Source organism: Corvus hawaiiensis, chromosome 19 (genome assembly GCF_020740725.1).
Source record: "Corvus hawaiiensis isolate bCorHaw1 chromosome 19, bCorHaw1.pri.cur, whole genome shotgun sequence".
NCBI lineage: Eukaryota > Metazoa > Chordata > Aves > Passeriformes > Corvidae > Corvus > Corvus hawaiiensis.
Genome location: NC_063231.1, coordinates 521,351 through 538,276, shown reverse-complemented (window position 1 = coordinate 538,276; position 16,926 = coordinate 521,351). Strand labels below are relative to the sequence as shown.

The 16,926-nt window shown below is 64.0% G+C and overlaps 1 protein-coding gene across 6 annotated transcripts; it reads left to right on the top strand.

Annotated features, from left to right (window-relative positions):
- Window positions 1-71: 71 nt before the first annotated feature.
- On the top strand, window positions 72-16,159 carry CYTH1 (cytohesin 1). Of its 6 annotated transcripts, none has more exons than XM_048323767.1 (13): window positions 72-106; window positions 8,652-8,734; window positions 9,478-9,542; window positions 10,224-10,290; window positions 10,474-10,592; window positions 10,902-10,982; window positions 11,078-11,190; window positions 11,261-11,409; window positions 11,522-11,634; window positions 14,017-14,095; window positions 14,194-14,265; window positions 14,598-14,752; window positions 14,964-16,159. In XM_048323767.1, the coding sequence occupies exons 1-13, from the start codon at window positions 79-81 to the stop codon at window positions 15,040-15,042; spliced, it is 1,203 nt and encodes a 400-aa protein (XP_048179724.1). In that variant the 5' UTR covers window positions 72-78; the 3' UTR covers window positions 15,043-16,159. The 6 variants fall into 6 exon arrangements, with proteins under 6 accessions (XP_048179724.1, XP_048179721.1, XP_048179722.1 ...); XM_048323764.1 differs by lacking the exon at window positions 72-106 and adding an exon at window positions 1,995-3,980 and having other exon boundaries at window positions 10,902-10,979; window positions 11,075-11,190; XM_048323765.1 differs by lacking the exon at window positions 72-106 and adding an exon at window positions 1,996-3,980 and having other exon boundaries at window positions 11,522-11,633; window positions 14,019-14,095.
- Window positions 16,160-16,926: the final 767 nt, after the last annotated feature.

The window sequence follows — 16,926 nt, the reverse complement described above, 5'->3', positions numbered from 1 at the left end:
CCGTGTCACGTGGTGCCGGCCGTGGCGGCTGCGGCGCGCTCGTCACGCGGGCGGGGCTGGAGCGGCGGCGGCGGCGGGATGGAGGAGGAGGAGGGCGGCGGCTGCGGTCAGTGCGGGCCGGGGGCGGGCGGGGGGGCTCTGGGACACCCACCTGGCCCGGGACGAGGCGCCGGGGTAGTCCGTGGTCCGCGGTGGGCGGGGGCGATTCTCCCGGGCGGGCGCGTTCGGGCCGGGCCGCTCCCAGGTGCGGGACCGGGGGCGGTGGCTCCCGGACGGGCGGGGACTTGGCGGCGGCGGGACCTGCGCCCGCAAGTGACAGAGCGGCCGCGGCCTTCGCGGCATCGTGCGTGCGGCGGCGGAGGAAGCGCCGGAGGAACTGGCCCCTGGTGCCTGCCGGCAGCGCGGGGGGCGGGCGAGCTGCGGGGCTGCCCTCCCCGGAGCGCCGGCACTGCCGTGCGAGCTCCGTGACTCGCTGCCCGCACACCTTCCGCTCGCACTTTGCTCAGGTGCTCCCACGGCACTGCCGAGTCCCGGCCCCGCAGAGCTCAGGACAGGTTCGCCTCGATGGCGCCTGCTGAATGTCACAACCCCCCGGGTTCGGGAGCCCCCGGCGTATGCCCTTGACCCGCTCCCAGGGCGGGCCGTGGTGGCTCAGGGGTTGCAAGATCTCCCCTCTCGTGCCCGTGCATTTTCATTTTCCTCCCGCTTCCCTCCGTCCTCCGTGCCCGCAGAGCGTTCCCTCCCGGTGATGAAGACCGGGACTGTGCAGGGAGACCCTGCCTGTGCCTGCTCTGTCCCAGGCCGGTGGTTTTGCCTTGAGCGGGGTCTTTGCTGAGGGGAGACTGGAATCTGGGTGAGATCTGAGGCTACGGCCCCAGTGCTGGAGCCGTGCTGGTGACCATTCTTCCTGGGAGCAGCTGGTGCCAGCGAAGTGCCACTGCCGGCAGTGCTGGTTCACGGGTCGGTTTCCTGCCCAGCTGTGCGACGCAGCCGATGAGGAGCTGCTGTTCCACCCCAGAAATGACTGTGCTTGGCTGCGAGGACTTCAGTGTGTAAGATAAGGAAGGTGCCAGCGGCTGCGGCCTGGCTCGGGTGTTGTCAGATACAACCCATTAGCAGGAGAGCGCTGTGAGCAGCCTCTCGTTGCTACTCAGAATCACCTGGAAGACATCCCGGGTCATCTGTCAGCTTCAGAAATGACCCGCTCATCCCGCCGTGGGGGATGCAGGGAGTGGCACAGCCACCTCCAACCCCCGCCACTGTTCCTGTGCTGAGCGCAGCACAACCCATAGCTGCCCTGAAGCCCCTACGCTGAGTTGGTTTAGCAAAGGACATTCTGCCGAGGCTGTAGCATGGTGGGAGCCGACGGGGATTCTCTTTCTGGTGGGATTGTGCTGACGCCAGTGTCTGCCCCACGGCTCATGGCCTCTCTTCAGCCGTCTGCCTCAGCAGAGACCAAATCCCGGGGCAAGCAGCTGGCAGCACAGATGTGTGCTCCCCCTGCTCCTGCCAGGGTGTGGGGCTGCACTCCCACCCCCTTCCCAGCATCTCACCCTGGGGACAGCGGCAAGACTGAACCCATCCCAGACCGGAACTGACCGAGAGCAGTGGTGTGGGTCAAGCGCCTCTGGACCGTGGGGAGGAGGTATCTTGGCAGGGAACCGTCCTGGCTGCTCCTGCCTTGCCAAGCTGTAGCACCGGTGAGAGGATGTGGGGAGCACAGTCCCGTCCTAGCACCGTGTCCTGAGCTGGGCCCTGTCACGGCTCAGGCCTGGCCCCAGGGAGAGGGGGAGTGGGCAGTGCTGGTAATCCTGCTGCACCCAGGGGATTACCGCTGACTCTGGCCTGGGGATTAAGGGATTTCTCTAAGCAGGGTTGATGCAGCCTGTAGCAAAGCAGCTTGTGCCTGGGGGGGCCTCGCTGTCTGGGGCAGGATGGGTGTGTGATGGCAGGGTGGGCTGAGCAAGGTGTGGGGGATCCCCAGAGGAGGGTGGGCTGAGAGGAGGGTGGGCTGCCAGGTTGCAGCAGGCTGGCTCACCCGGGTAGTCCCTGCCCTCCTTGCCACCAGGCTGCAAAGTCCTGTTTTGCCAGCGGGTGCTGACAGCCCTTTGGGACAGGCTTAGCTGTTTCGGAGGCATCCTGGTACCATGGCATGCCCCTCTGTGCCAGGGAACACTGCTGGGGGAGCTGCTGCTGATGCCCCAGCCCCTTTCCTTGCACAGTGTGGGGTGAGCCTGGGCAAGTTGCTGGGCCCAGCTTGGGGAGCAACTCTTCCACAGAGCTCAGGAGTGGATTCCCGGGTCAAAGGCAGAGAGATAGTGCAAGGGGTAGCACCAGGCTTGGAGAGCAGAGCCAGGGGCTCAGGCAGAGGCAGTTGTCCAGTTCCTCTCCTGAGGTTTTGGGGCAGAGAACAATGAGCCCTGCTGCTGACACTTGCAATCGTGTCAGGGCTGTGGCTATGGTTTGTAAACGCCCCACCTCACCCGGACAGGGTGCAAGGACAGAGCCAGGCATCCGGGTCACTCTGTGTGGGAGATGCCACCTGGCCCTGCCTCATCCCAGTCAGAGCACCCCCGTGCCTGTGTCACACCGGGGGTTCTCCAGATGCCAGTCCAGGCCCAGACCAGTACAGCACATGCCCAGCTCAGCCTCCCCTGTGCCCCCAGCTCCCTTCGCTGCCCTTTTGCCTCCCGGTGATGTAGCAACCACTGCTCTGGTCCCCCAGGAAAAGGGAAGTGGTGTTGAAAGCAGAAGGTCAGTCACAGCAGTGAGTGCCTGGCTGCCCTCGCAGCCCCATCAGCTGCCCTTCTCCACTGTCTCTCCTCCTCTCTGCAGTCACACTGCTCCCAGGATCAGGGACTGCTCCTGCCTGCCAGGGTGCCCTTCCCCACTGCCCACCCCATCTGGGCTTCTGCCTGCCCCGCTCAAGTTACTCCTGGCTCAGCGATCCCAGGGGTTGGGTGAGCAGAGCTGTCGAGCTGCTCCTGCCCTGACAGGCCCTGGGGTTTGTTACTCATGACCATGCCCTGTGCTCAAGATCACTCCTGCTTTGAGGAAAGGAGCTGTCAGTCCGGTTTGGGTTTGCTCGGCGCCTGTGGGGTTGGAGGGTGGGAGGGTTGCGCATTTCCCCAGCTCCACAGCTGTCCCCCAGCCTGGGATCCCAGGACAAGACCCCTCGGTTCCTGCTGCAGGAGCCCCCCACACACCAGGGCCACAGCAGAGAGGGCAGTTTCTCTGGGGCATGACCAGGGCTTGCTGTCTGCTCGTGCTGGCTGGCTGAGCCTGTCAGGCTGGGTCAGGGTTGGGACCCAGGCCCTGCGCCCCAGGAGCGGGGGCCGTGGGGGCACCCCCACGCTCGCACCGCCGCGCTTCTCCGGGTGCACCTTCCCGCATGCAGCGCTCGTTGCTACGCGACCGCCAGCTCCTGATGCTTAATGCTCTAATACGGAGGGATAAAACCACTCTAAAAATACCCCGCTGCCGGCCCCCCGCGGGGGCAAGGGGACTGCCGGGGGGCAAGCAGCCTGGGCAGGGGGGCTGCTGGGGAGTTCCTAAACTCCTCGTCCTCTGAGTGGCTTTGAGCCGCCCGCTGGGGCTCCGGCAGTGGCACGGACTGGTGTGCCGGTGCGGCGAGGATTGGCTGGGGCTGGCGCGTGGGCTTCTGCGGCTGGAGCTCCCCTACCAGAGCCAGCTCCAGCCAGAACCGCGAGTGCTCCGGCTCCCCTGCTTGCACCCTGCCCCACAGTACTGAGGAGCTGCCCCAGGTACTGGGTACCTGCTTAGTACGGGGGAGCCCACTGCTCAGCCACGTGCACCTGCCTGGCCTCTGTCTGCTCCTGCCTGACCTCTGCCTGTCCCTGCCTTGCCTTCCTGGAGCTGGTGGCATCCTGCATGGGACCCCCGCAGCATGGGGACAGTCAGCGAGCTCTGCGCCTCCAGTTTCCAGGCATTCCTCTGCCCCTCGGTGGCTGCCAAGGCAGGTAGGCACTGCGTGCCCCCCTCCCCTCTGTGCCGCGGGGTTCCCATCCCCCAGTAGACATGGCGGTGCCCATGGCTCCGGCTCCATATGGCTCCGGCTCCATATGGCTCCTGCTGACAGCAGCACAAAGTGTCCTCGCTGTCTCACCGCCTCCTTCCTCTGCCGGCCTTCCCAGGCTCCGGCCTCTACAAGCACTGAGCCCCTGCAGGATGGACGGGCACCGGGCCCCTTGCCTGGCATTGCCCTGTGCTGGAGCTGGTGTGGCGCTGGGACGGGGTTGTTCAGGAGCCAGTGATGGCGGCTGGGAGGTTGCAGGCAGTGCAGCATGGCCATGGCATGTCCTGCCCTCCCCCAGAGGATGTGTGAGCGCTCACAAGTGCCTGTGGCTACAGAGGGGAGGGTGGCACTCTCCAAAGGGAATTTTGTGTGGGAAAGCCCAGCTCCTGCTGCGTTGTGGATGTGCTGAAGGTCAGCCCCCTGTGTGAGCTGCTGCTGTCTGCTGGTTCCTGCCCAGCAGGGGGGCTGCACAGTGGGGCAGGGGGTTGCGGGACCTCCTCAGCCAGCCCTGTGGCCGAGCAGCTGGGGCTCTGCTCCTCTCAAGGCCTGGCACCGTAAGCAGTGCCGAGAGCAGGTGAGATGCCTGCCTGGCTGCATTCCTTGCACCTGCACAGTGCCTGTGGACATGGTTGAGCCAGTGCTCACCCAGCCATGCCAGAGGCTGGGGGTCTGTGTGTGGGAATGGTGGAGCCTCAAGCCACTAGGAGCGAGGCAGTGGCTGTAGAGGGAGTTCCCTGATGGGCTCTGGGTCAGGGAAGCGGGGCTGATGGCGTGATGGGGAGGGCTGCACAAAAGCAGGAGAGTGTTCTGGGCGCAGGGTTCAGCAGCCTAGGGGGGCCTGTCCTGGAGCTGCCTCCGAAACCCTCCTCCTGATGCACCTCAGCTGTCGGTGGGGAAGGATGGGGCTGACGTAACCCAGGGTGCGCACGCGGCCATGGTGAAAACAGGATGTGGTATGAGGAGACAGGCAGGATGTTTCTGGGGGCCCCATGGGACCCCACCAAGGGCACCAGTGGGTAGCGGCACCCGCAAGCAGCATGCAGAGACCCTGGGCTCATCCCCGTGGTCTGCCTGACCCCAGGGCTGTTGCCCCTCTGGTGTGGTACAGCGTGGGCCGGCAGCAGGGCTGGCAGCTGCTGCTGCAGCTCAGGGGACCAAAGGACACCCCGAGGCTTCTGAAGCCCACTCTCCCTTACTCCGTAGCTGTCATTCTGGGTGCCGTGTCTCCATCTCGTGCTGCTGAGCAGGATTTAGCTGAGTCAAAGCAGCCGAGGCTGACACAGCCTCTCCAGGCGACTGATGGGGGCAGGGACGTGCTGGGGTCGTTCCTGCTGCGCGCACGGCCCCGCAGTGCCCGGACCCTCCACACGGGGGTCCTGCACGGAGCAATGGGGTCCCTACAGACACCCCGTAGTAAGGGGGTGAGACAGTGGGGAGCAACATCCCGTGGGGACTGGCATGGCTCCTAGCCCTTCTCCTGATCCCAGTTCTTGTCCCAGCCAGCTGTGGGAGATGCCATGGAGGGGAGCAGGCACCAGTGGTCCCCACAGCCAGCACAGGCCCTGGACCTGCAGTGGGGAGGTCTGGCAGAGATGGGGGGAGCTGCAGGGCTGGGGGTCTGCTGGCGTGTGGGGGCCCAGCTGCTGGAGGGGAAGGGTGGGGACCCCGGCACTGCGCAGTGAGCTCAAGATGTACCCGGTCGAGTGTCCTGGCAGGCCCCGAGGAAGGAAGGGCTGGGCCAGCCCAGGGCCTGCCTGGCTGGGACCCCAGCACATCGCGTCCACCGGCCCTGAGCCAAGGAAGGGGAGCAGGGCCCTGGAGCCCCATTTCCCACCCAGCCGGGAGCACAGGCGTTAAGGTGCTGGCGGCTCTGGCTCATGGCGGCAGGAACAGGGTGTTGCTGGTCCTGGCTCTCGGCGAGGCCGCGGTGACGCCCAAGAGGCCCCGGAACTCGTTGGTACCGCGGCCCTGAGTCACCGCGGAAGCACCGGGGGTGCAGGTGTCCGCACCCGGCACGGCAGCGCTGCTGCAGAGCCCCTGGCAGCTCGGGCACGGCCAGCGGGGCCGGGGGAAGACCCTGGCAGGATGGTGCTCAGGGCAGAGGGCAACGGTGAGCCGGGCCGGGGCGCGGAGGGCCGGGGAGGGGGGGCGGTGGCTCCGTGTCTGCCCCGTTTCCCTGCCGCCAGCCCTGCTGCGGGCCCCGGGCAGCGGTAGGACAGGGGACGGGGCAAGCAGGGCCCTGCGCCGCGGGGCCTTGCCTGGGCGAGGTGCGGAGGGGGCATGTACCGCGACTGCTTCCGAGGCCCCAGTGAGCCCAGAGCCCGAGACAGACGGACGAATCCTGCTGGCGGCCCTTGCCGCCCGTGGGCAGGTTCCTGCAGGAGCTGTGGGAACCCCCAGCTTCCTGTGCAGGTGGGGAGGCGCTGGGATCAACCGTGCTGGGATCCCGCAGTGTGGTGGGTCGCTGTGTGACTTCTGTGCCAGGCTGAAGCCAGGGGAAGCGTCTGTTCCAGCCTCCCGCCCCCGGCACTGCTCTGCCTGCGGCCAGGCTCACTGGGGCTCTACAGGGCAGTTGCTGTGCAGAGCCAGCGAAGGGTTAATGCCGCCTTCCTTCCCCAGAAAAGCTCCTGCGTCTGGGGTTTCTCTTCCTCTGGCTGCTGCTGACATGGCTGGGCTGCTTGTCACGAGTGCTCAGCCTCCACCGGGGAGGGACCTTCCGGGGCTCTGGAACAGCCCCACCGCCGTCCCTGCTGCCCTGCAGTGTCTCGTCCTGCACCACGCCTATCCCGGGGCCACCGGGACCCCCGCTGGAACCCCTACCCACTCCCAGGTGGGCAGGAAGAGGCAGAGCTGAGGCCAGCTCCAGCCCTAGCACGAATTTGACTTTCCCTGCGGCCAGGTGGGGGGGTCCGGCAGCTGGACAAGAGGGTCCTGCAGCTAGGCAGGAGGGTCCTTTGGCGCATGCAGCAGCCCAGGGGTTTGGGGGGTTTCTGTGTCTTATGGGGGTGTGACGCAGCTCATCCCTCCTGCAGCAAGCATGGGCTTGCTGGGAGCCTTGGGGCCTGGCAGTGTGGGGCTGGTGCCAGTGGGAATGGCGCTGGGGCATGTGGAAGGGGCTGGGATGCATCAGCACAGCTCTGGTACTGTAAGTAACTTTTAACCTGGTGCCACGAGCCGACTTGTCTGGTTCAGGCTTCCTGACATGGGAGACTGAAAGTATTGGGAAGTGTTGGCATCGTGTCTGAGGGACAGTGTCGCAAGCCGAGGCGCCTCAGCCTTGGCAACAAGGAGTTGTGAAGGAGGAAGCTTGTCAGACCCCAGAGCAGAGCCGGGGAAGTGCTGAGCTCAGAGATTCAGGGTGCAGGGTCGCTGTCACCCAGGGAGCTCCCACTAAGGCAGCAGCACTGTGGGGAGAATCGATGCACAGCTGAGGACGGTGCTGGTCCAAAGGCACGTGGTGTCTGGGCAGTGGCATGGGGCAGTGACTGCGCTGGGAACACTCTGGTGAGTCTGGGCTGGTGGCAGCGGTGGCTGGGAGCCTGTGTGTACATGGTGGCACATGGGACCTCAGTGGGTCAAAGGGTAATGCTTGGGGCAGGGGAGGATGGTGACAGCCCTACAGACAACCTGTTCCCAGCACCCCAGGGCGGGTGGTGGGGGTGACACAAGAGCTGAGCTGGCAGATCCTGCTGCCACCTCCCTTGGGGACAGCGCTCTAGAGGGATGGTGCTTTGGTGTCCTTGCGGGCGACCTTGGTACAACACACAGAACCCACTGGCAGAGGTGGGAGGCATGGGCATAGTAGGAGGGCTCAGAGCACTCTTGAAAGGGGCAGGTGACCTTGGGGACTGGAGAGAACAGGAATGGGATACCTTGTCACCGTGAAGCAAGGAGGTCACGTGCCAAGGAGCACTAGGAATGTTCCTGGAGCAAGGGGACCATGTGGCGGCCCTGGGCTCGAGCCTCAGAGATGGTGTTGGAGAGGGGGTGTCTGGCTCCCCAGGGTGACAGCAAGGTGTAGATGTCACGGTGTGCAGGTGAGATCTGTCTGGAGGATGCACCAGCTCCAGGCTCTGCCCCAGAATAGTGAATCTGCTGTAGAGGGAGCTGCAAGGATGGCCAGGAACTGGTTTATGTTTGGGGCTGACCTGATGCAGCAGAACAACCTGCAGGGCTGCAGGTCGATGTGGAGCCTGTGCTGCAAGGCACAGCAGAGCTGCCCAGCCATGGCACGGACCAGAATGGGCACCCACTGAAGCCCGGTTGGGGTAGAGCAGAGTGAAATGGCACCTGGGGGAGCAGCAGGGCCAGGGCTGGCAGAAGCAGTGCTTCTGGAGGTGATCCGGGGCCGTGTTGGTTCTCACTCTGCAGCTGCCATAGTTTGAATGAGCAGATGCCCTGGCCCTCAAATTCCTTTCATGCCATTGGTGCCACTTGGCCTCTGTGTGGGGCTTGCAATGCTGCTTGCCAGCCCAGCTCCTCCTGCTACCTGGCACCTCCACGTTCTGCCTCCACCCAGCCCACATCTGCTGGCTGGGAGCTGGCTCATCACCAGGAGCCTGGTGGGCCTGATTCCCAGGACCACACATGCTGACCTGATCGTGTCTCTGCTCAGTGCCCAGTGACCTGACCCCAGAGGAGTGCCAGGAGCTGGAGAACATCCGCCGCCGAAAGCAGGAGCTGCTGGCTGACATACAGGTGTGATGCCAAGGGGCCCACACAATCCCCCTGTCCCAGAGACAGCAGTCTGGGTGGCAGGGGACAGTGTCCCTGCCCACGTCACTAGCAGGGTCCCTGGAGCCCCATCCAGGATCCCTCGTGTTGCTGCCCCACAGCTCTGCCTCCGAGGGGCTCTGGGGACAGGGAGAGGGTCCCAGCTGGGGTGTGATCCCAAGTGGCAGCCAGCCATCCTTGCCCTGCCAAAGCAGCCATGTCTTTTCCTGTGCCCTGCAGAGCTCCAGGCTGTGCAGTTGTGCCATTCCCTGGGGCACCAGTGTCTGTGCCAGCCCTTGGCTGGCACGGGCAGTGACCATGTCTCTGGGCCAGGCCACTGCCCTGGCAAGTGCCTGTGAGGTCGGGGCTCATCTGGGACACTGTCAGTCGTGTCCCTGATTAAGGCAGCAGAGGCTAATTACTGCCATATGCTGGGCATGATCTGAAGGGATTAGGGGTAATTTTGTTAACCTCCGAATCTCTTCCTTCCTGCATGCTGGGAACACGGCAATGCTGCAGGGATTAGCCGCAGGGAGCAGCCAGCCCCACCACCAGTGCCCTCCGAGCGGGTTCAGCCCCTGGGCAGCGCTTGGGGGTGGGGGGAAGAAGGGAGGGAAGGAAGGAGGGGCTGCAGGGCCTCTTGGGGGAATGGGGTTGTCTCCAGGGCTGGGGGCTGGGGGGTTTGTGGGGGAGGCACCTCCTTGTCTCAGTGCCCCCTCTCCCCACAGCGCCTGAAGGATGAGATAGCAGAAGTGACGAATGAGATTGAGAACCTGGGCTCCACGGAGGAGAGGTGAGTCCCCAGCGCCATGGAGCCCCCTCGGGCTCGCCTACGCTGTGCAGGAGCCAAGGGCAGCTGAGCCCTGGCCCACGAGTACTGGTGTGAGCAGCTTTCCCAGGCTCTCTGAGCTCCTGGGAGCGGGATCCCAGGCTGATCTGCTGCTCCCAGGTCTATTTTTCCAAGCCCCAGCCCCTCTGTCTGGCCACAGCCACGGGCGGGTTTTGTTATTCTGAGCTGGTGCAGTCAGTGCCAGCCAGGATTAGGGGAGTCCCGGCAGCCGGTGGGAGCGGACTCCCAGCACCATTCCCAGTTACCCACTGGGGCATGAAGACTGTCCCCTTCTGCCAGCCCCACCGCTCTCCCCAGAGCCCTGCCACAGCCAGCCTGCCCAAGCCTCTCCGTGTCTGAGTGACCTGACAGATGCTGTGCCTGCACCCCCTCTGCTCAGGGTGACCCCCAAGGATGCGGTACGGCAGCCCCGCTCTGTTCTGGGGCCTGACAGGCCGAGGGCAGCCCCAGGCCATGGCGTGGGGCAGACACAGAGCAGTGTGTTGGCTTTGCCCTGCATGGGTCCAGCATGGGGGACTGGCTCTCCTCGGTCCAGGCTGATCCTCCCCACAGTGCACTGCCCCAGGGGCTGGACAGAGGCAGTGGGGCCCTGCTGGATGCTCAGAGCTGCTTCATGCCTTGCAGGAAAAACATGCAGAGGAACAAGCAGGTGGCCATGGGCAGGAAGAAGTTCAACATGGATCCCAAGAAGGTAGTGTGGGATGGGGAGCAGGGCTGGTTACCAGCCTCTGGGGGTGTGCAGGGCTCTGCCACCTCCCAGTCTAGGTTCCCGGCGCTGGGGCAGAGCCAGCAGCCGGGGCAGGGACTGACAGTCAGGGGGCAGGCTGGCGGGGGCAGACACAGACCTCGAAACACCTCTCTTGCACCACTCCAGGGAATCCAGTTCCTGATCGAGAACGACCTGCTGAAGAACACATGCGAGGACATCGCTCAGTTCCTGTACAAGGGAGAGGGCCTCAACAAGACAGCCATTGGCGACTACCTGGGCGAGAGGTGCTCTGGGCTCAGGTTTCCTGGGGGTGTTCTGGGCTCCTGTCCTGCCACCTGAGAGATCTGACGCTGCAGCGCTGAGCTCACAGGGCAGCCGCGTGGGGGTACCTGGGGTGCTGGGGGGATTCAATTCACGGCTGGCACTTGCAAGTGGCTGATTTGTGCAGACCAGACCAGGGCTCAAGCAGGGGGCAGCTGCAGCTTTCCCCCATGAATGAGTAGAGTCTGGAGTAGGGCAGGGACAGTGGAGCCACTCAGCAGTCACAGGATTGCTGATCATGCATCCCTCGTGCTCTGGCTTTGTTCCCACAGGGATGAGTTCAACATCCAAGTCCTGCATGCCTTCGTGGAGCTGCATGAATTCACTGACCTCAACCTTGTGCAGGCCCTGCGGTGAGTAAGGGCTGGGAGCTGAGCGTGGTCCATTGGGGGTGGTGGGGGACCATGGAGCCCCCAAATCAGCGCCACGACTCGCTCTCTCTCCACAGGCAGTTCCTGTGGAGCTTCCGGCTGCCGGGGGAGGCGCAGAAGATTGACCGGATGATGGAGGCCTTTGCCCAGCGGTACTGCCAGTGCAACCCTGGTGTCTTCCAGTCCACAGGTGAGCACCCATCCCAGATGGTCTCCCTGGCATCCTGCCCCACAGTTGACTTTCCCCTCTGCCCCTGCAGACACCTGCTACGTGCTGTCCTTTGCCATCATCATGCTGAACACGAGCCTGCACAATCCCAACGTGAAGGACAAGCCCACGGCAGAGCGATTCATCGCCATGAACCGCGGCATCAATGATGGAGGGGACCTGCCTGAGGAGCTGCTCCAGGTGAGGGCCAGGGTGTGGAAGGGCCAGGGCCAGGGCTGCAAAGCTGGCCCAGAGCAGGGCCCACCACAGGGCTCCAGGGCAGAGCACAGCTGATTCCGTATCACTGTACTAGAATCTGTACGAGAGCATCAAGAATGAGCCCTTCAAAATCCCTGAGGATGATGGCAACGACCTCACCCACACCTTCTTCAACCCCGACCGGGAGGGCTGGCTCCTGAAGCTCGGTGAGTGCCAGCAGCAAGGGAGGGCAGGCTGTCCCCAGGGCACAATGCCCCTGGGCTTCCCACACCTCTTCTGCTGGCCTGGCTCTTCAGAGCTTGATGAGGCTGCAGAGAGGCACAGCCTTCATAGGAAAGGCATCTGTACATCCAGCCCTCCATCTTCCCTTGGCTGGGCAGCGGGAGCAGACTCAGAGCTGATGAGGCCCTGCAGAGCGGCTGGGTGGGTGTCCTGGGGGATTCTGCCTCTAGGCTGGGCAAGCCCCTGGGGTGCAGAGCTGGTACCAGGGTCTGGTGTCAGAGCACAGAGACCTCGAGGCCCTTCAGGTCGCTGAGTCACAGCAGGGTGTGTCGGAGCAGGCCCCGGGAGTGAGCGGCGAGCTGCCCCAGGCTGCGTGTGTCCCCCCTCCATACCACAGACAGCCCCTGCCTCACCTTCTCACAGCATTATCACCTCCGCATCCCGGCTCCACATGCAGGCAGCATGCATGGCATCCCTGCTGCACCGCCCGGCTCCACAGCCGGAGCCCTCCACGCCCTGGCTCCTGTGGCTTCTCTTCTTGGCACCTCTGGGGAATCCTCTGCCTGGGTTTAGCGAGGGGGGATGGGTGCTGGCAGGATCAGGTCCAGTGGGGCGTTTCCCCGGGGTTCTGGCTGGGGTCAGAACTCCTGGTACATGGCCATCCCCTTGGGAGGAGAGAGCTCCCTTCCCTGGGCTGGGGGAACGCAGGACAGCCCCAGGCTCTCCTGTCCCTGACTGGAGGGGCCCTGTGCACCCAAGTTCAGGTTGGCACCACGAGTGGGGTGGCAGAGAGGCAGCAAAGTGGCCATGGACCCCATGGGGGGCAGGCAAGGACCCTGCCGGTCAGCCATGGGGTGGATGGAACCAGGCCCTGTGCCCAGCAGCCAAGGAGCCCCATCCCACAGAGCCACAGTGAGCCAGGGCAGTCAAGCCCCCACGGCCCTGCCGCTGGCCCAACCCCTCACAGCTTCCCTGCTGCAGCCCGGCCCCACTGACCTGCAGGGCAAGGGGGGGCTTTGGGGTTCCTCTTTTTATTTTTTTCCCTTTTTTTTTTTTTTTTAATTTTCTTTTCTCCCTCATTTATATGTTTCCATGATTTTGGCTCTTCCTTTCCTTGCCCCCAACTCCAGGAGGTACGTACCCCTCTTCCCTGCTCTGCTCACACTGCTGGGGCTTCGTTCCTTTGCGTTTTTAATTGCTGGTGATGAGTCTCATTGCTGCTGCTGCTGCTGCTAACCCCACACCGCCCAGGGACCTCGCCTGCTGCAGGACAGCCCCTCTCCACCTCCAGGCAGGGATGTGGGGTGCCGGCCCTGCCGATGCCGCACGCTCCCCAAGGCCTGCGGCCCCCTCTGCCACCCCGGTGGAGGACGGGGCCACAGTGGCACCTTGCCACCTGCCCGGCTGTGCATCGCCATGTCCGCAGACAGCTCAGCCTGGCCAATGGGTCTTCGCCTCCGGTGCCACAAGGGATGGGGACAGGCTTGGGGTCTCCTCGAGAGGGGCCCCAGCCTGTGCACGGGTGGTTAGGGTGTGCCAAGTGCATGGAACTGGATGGGAGCAGGCAGGATCTGTCTGCGTGGTACCCTGTGCTGTGCTAAGGGCTCACAGCAGTCCCCAGGAGTGCACCAGCACTGCTCCAATGCCTGCACCCCGAGGTGTCTGGGAGCAGTGGTGCTGGCCCTCAGAACTGCTGTGGGGCAGGGACAGGGGTGGGCTGCCAGCTGGCCCAGGGGAGCAGGGGCCACAGGGCCTTCCTGGCAGGGGAAGGAGAGGAGCTGGACCCCGAGTGTACACCGTGGCTCCTTGTATCCATGCTGGATCCAGCCTGCAAGGGTGGGTGCTCGTCCCGCATTCAGCACTGCTGCAATGGCTGCGGTGGAGGGGAGCTGGGCCCGGGGGTGAGCGGGGCGTATGCCCAGGGACCAGCTTCTCCCACTGTGGTGGCAGCTGTGGAGCTCGGCCATGGCCTTGGGTCCTGCCTTGCCTGGGCTCCAGGACGAGGGGGACCATGGTCAGTGTGGACAGAAAGTCTCTGTGTCCTCCCAGGGAGGTGCCTGGCCGCAGTTTCCTCTAGCTGTGCTGAATCTGTGTTTGGGTGGGAACGGCCACAGCACTCCCAGCCTGGCACTCCCGCCCTCGCCTCCATCCTCATCCGTCCGCTTCCTGCTCTGGCTCTGGCTCGGTGCGGTGTGTGCTGCCTGCTGCTGCTGCCCGCCGCTGCCTGGCTCTGCTTGGCTCTGTGTGTCTGCCCGGGCCCTGTGCTGCTGCTGGAGCCTGTGTGTCCATGCGGCTCCCGCGCTGCCGAGCTGCCGTGTGCCCGGCTGTGCTCTGCAGGGCTGTGCCCGACTGTCCCTCTCTGCTCCCAGGAGGCAGGGTGAAGACGTGGAAGCGGCGCTGGTTCATCCTGACCGACAACTGCCTTTACTACTTCGAGTACACAACGGTGAGTGGGCTCCGTGCAGGGTGAGCTGAGCTGGGGCAGGGAGGGGGCTGGACTGGGGGTGTCCACCCCACTGCTAAACTTCTGCTTGGCCGCTCCAGGATAAGGAGCCCCGTGGTATCATCCCCCTGGAGAACCTGAGCATCCGTGAGGTGGAGGACTCAAAGAAGCCCGTGAGTGCTGTGGCAGTGTCCTCTGGGGTTTGGGGGCAGCTTTGGCTTGGGCAGAAGAAGCTGGGAGGTGTTTCAGGACCCTGAAATGTCCTGAGGAGAGACAGGGGGCCCCAGAGTGGTCACTGCCTTGACCATCACAGTGGCTGGGTGCAGATCTGGGGCTGGTCACCGCAGGGGCACATGGGGGCCAGGGGGTGACCATCACAATGGGTCTGTCCCTCTCTGCCATGCCAGGGTGGCTGTGCCAGGGGTGCGTAGCTCTGCCTTTTCCCTCCCAGTCTGGGGTCCCCTTTGGAAGTGGGGGCTGTCTCTGAGTGGTCTCTCCTTCCCAGAACTGCTTTGAGCTCTACATCCCTGACAACAAGGACCAGGTGATCAAGGCCTGCAAGACGGAGGCAGATGGGCGTGTGGTGGAGGGGAACCACACCGTGTATCGCATCTCTGCCCCCACGCCTGAGGAGAAGGAGGAGTGGATCAAGTGCATCAAGTGAGTGCTTGGAGGAGCATGAGGGGGCAGGGGCACAGCAGGGACCTACCTGCTGCCCTCGAAGGGGACAGTGCTTCCCAGGGCATCCTGCAAGGATGGGGGAAGAAAACTTTCCCAGGGATATAAAGGGACCTGCCCAAGGCCAGGCCTGGCAGGTCACACCCATCACTGCAGCAGTTTGGCCTGACCCCAGCCCTTGTTCCCCTGCCAGGGCAGCCATCAGCCGGGACCCCTTCTACGAGATGCTGGCTGCCAGGAAGAAGAAGGTCTCCTCCACCAAGAGGCACTAGCAGCCAGAGTGGCCCTGCAAGGCCAGCGTGCCCCTGTAGCGGACCAAGTGTCCCCCCATCATGGGGGCCTGTGGGGCAGGGGCCACGCTGCAGGCTGGCCCTCGAGGCCCAGGGCCCAGCTTCAGCTTCGCCATTTCTTTACTGTGGGGGGAGGGAAGGGGCACAGGCATCTCAGTGTTTCTGGCCCCCCATCACTGCCGCATTGCTGGACAGCATCTTCACAGGCTCAAGCTGGAACACAGCACCCCTGTGCCCCCCTGGGAGCCCTGGCCTCAGCACTATGGGCACCCTCCCTGCCTCTGACCCCCAGGAAGCCTGTGGCCACATGGCACTGGGTCCCCCCAGCACCCATGTTCAGACGCTCTTGGGATGTCCTGTCAGGAGGGGGAGCAGCTCTTGGTGAGCAGCTGGCAGTTTTGGGGTGCCACAGGTGCTGGGGTGCAGAGTGCCAGCCCCAGGGATGCCCTGCAGAGATACGGCTCCCAGCCCTCGTTGTAGCGGGCCTGGGTCTGTCCCACGCTGCTGCCTTGGACCCTCCCAGCCGCCCCCTGCACTGGAATGGTCCCCACAGACACAGGAGGCACGAAGGGTAGGGACTGTCACCGCTGTGTTGAGCAGTGGTGCCACACAGGGCAGAGATGTGCCCTCACCCAGCCGTGGGGGTTGTGGCTTGGATGTGGGGGCACTGGGTGGCATTGCCCCAGCGCATCCTTGTGTCACAGCCCTCGTGCCAAGGTAGCATGGTGCCAGGGTGGGGCACGCCCAGAGCTGGAGCCTGCCCTTGGCATGGCTGCTGGTGGGGATCTGGCTGGGTGGGGGCTGTGGCCCCCACCTCTCTGCCTCACAATCGCCTGTGTCTTGTCCTGTCCCCATCGCCACGCACGGTCTGGAGGCGTCTGGATCAGTATTAGTCTATTTATCAGAGGTGTAAATACTCCTGTATAGTTTTCTCCTTGTAGATTATTTTGTATGTGGGTGGTTCAGTGCAGAGGCCTCACAGGAGTGGGGCGGGGGGGCAGGATTTTTTATTCTAACCTTTTTTTTTTTTTTTTTTTTAATTTGCCATGGCCTTGTAAACTAGTGCTGAAGATCAGCAGCAAATAAACACTTCCACCGCGCTTCGCGTGGCCTCCTGTGCTCTGTGCAGCTTGGGGCGGGCACGAGTCCCCTGCCACCGTCAGCCCCTGCCCTGTGCCCAGCCTTGGACTGGGCTCGTGCTCCTCCCAGTCCGAGGTCTCAGTGTGCTGGGGGTGTTTGTGAGCCTTGTGCCTTCGCCAGCTGTCCCTGACCATCAGGACAGTGCCTGGGGTACCTCACTGCAGAACACAGGGTAGCTGTTCCAGGATGGGACAACTCTTGGTCCTGCATCCTGCTGAGGGCACCAAGCTTGGCTGGGCAGGGGTGTGGTTGCCCACCACAGTGGCATTCACTGCACCGTGGAGGACCTGGGACGATGGGGGTGGTGGGGTACCCTCGGGTACCTTGTTCTGCAGCGGGGCTGAGGGATTCATACCCAGCTGGTAGCAGGTTGAATGGGATCAAAGCCAAGTTGGGGCTGAGGGCAAGCTGGGAGTGCTAAGCCTGTGCCAGCTGTGTTGCTGCCTTCAGGGCTGGAGGGGGGGTTGTCCAGTCATGCACACTCGTGCCATGGTGGGGATCTGCCAGAGCATTCCCTGCTGCAGTCCCTGCCCATCCTGTGCCTCGGATGGTGCAGCCTTTGGCACTGCAGCCTGAGTCTGGCCAGGGTGGGCAAACAGCCCTTGCTGAGGGGTGGGGACACTGGGGCATGTGGAGGGGGAAGGGCAGCCCTGCAGTTGGGCTGGCGCCGGGGCCCGTTGGGCTGGTGCAGGGTCGGTTGGGGCACAGACCGTCGGTTCAACTGCT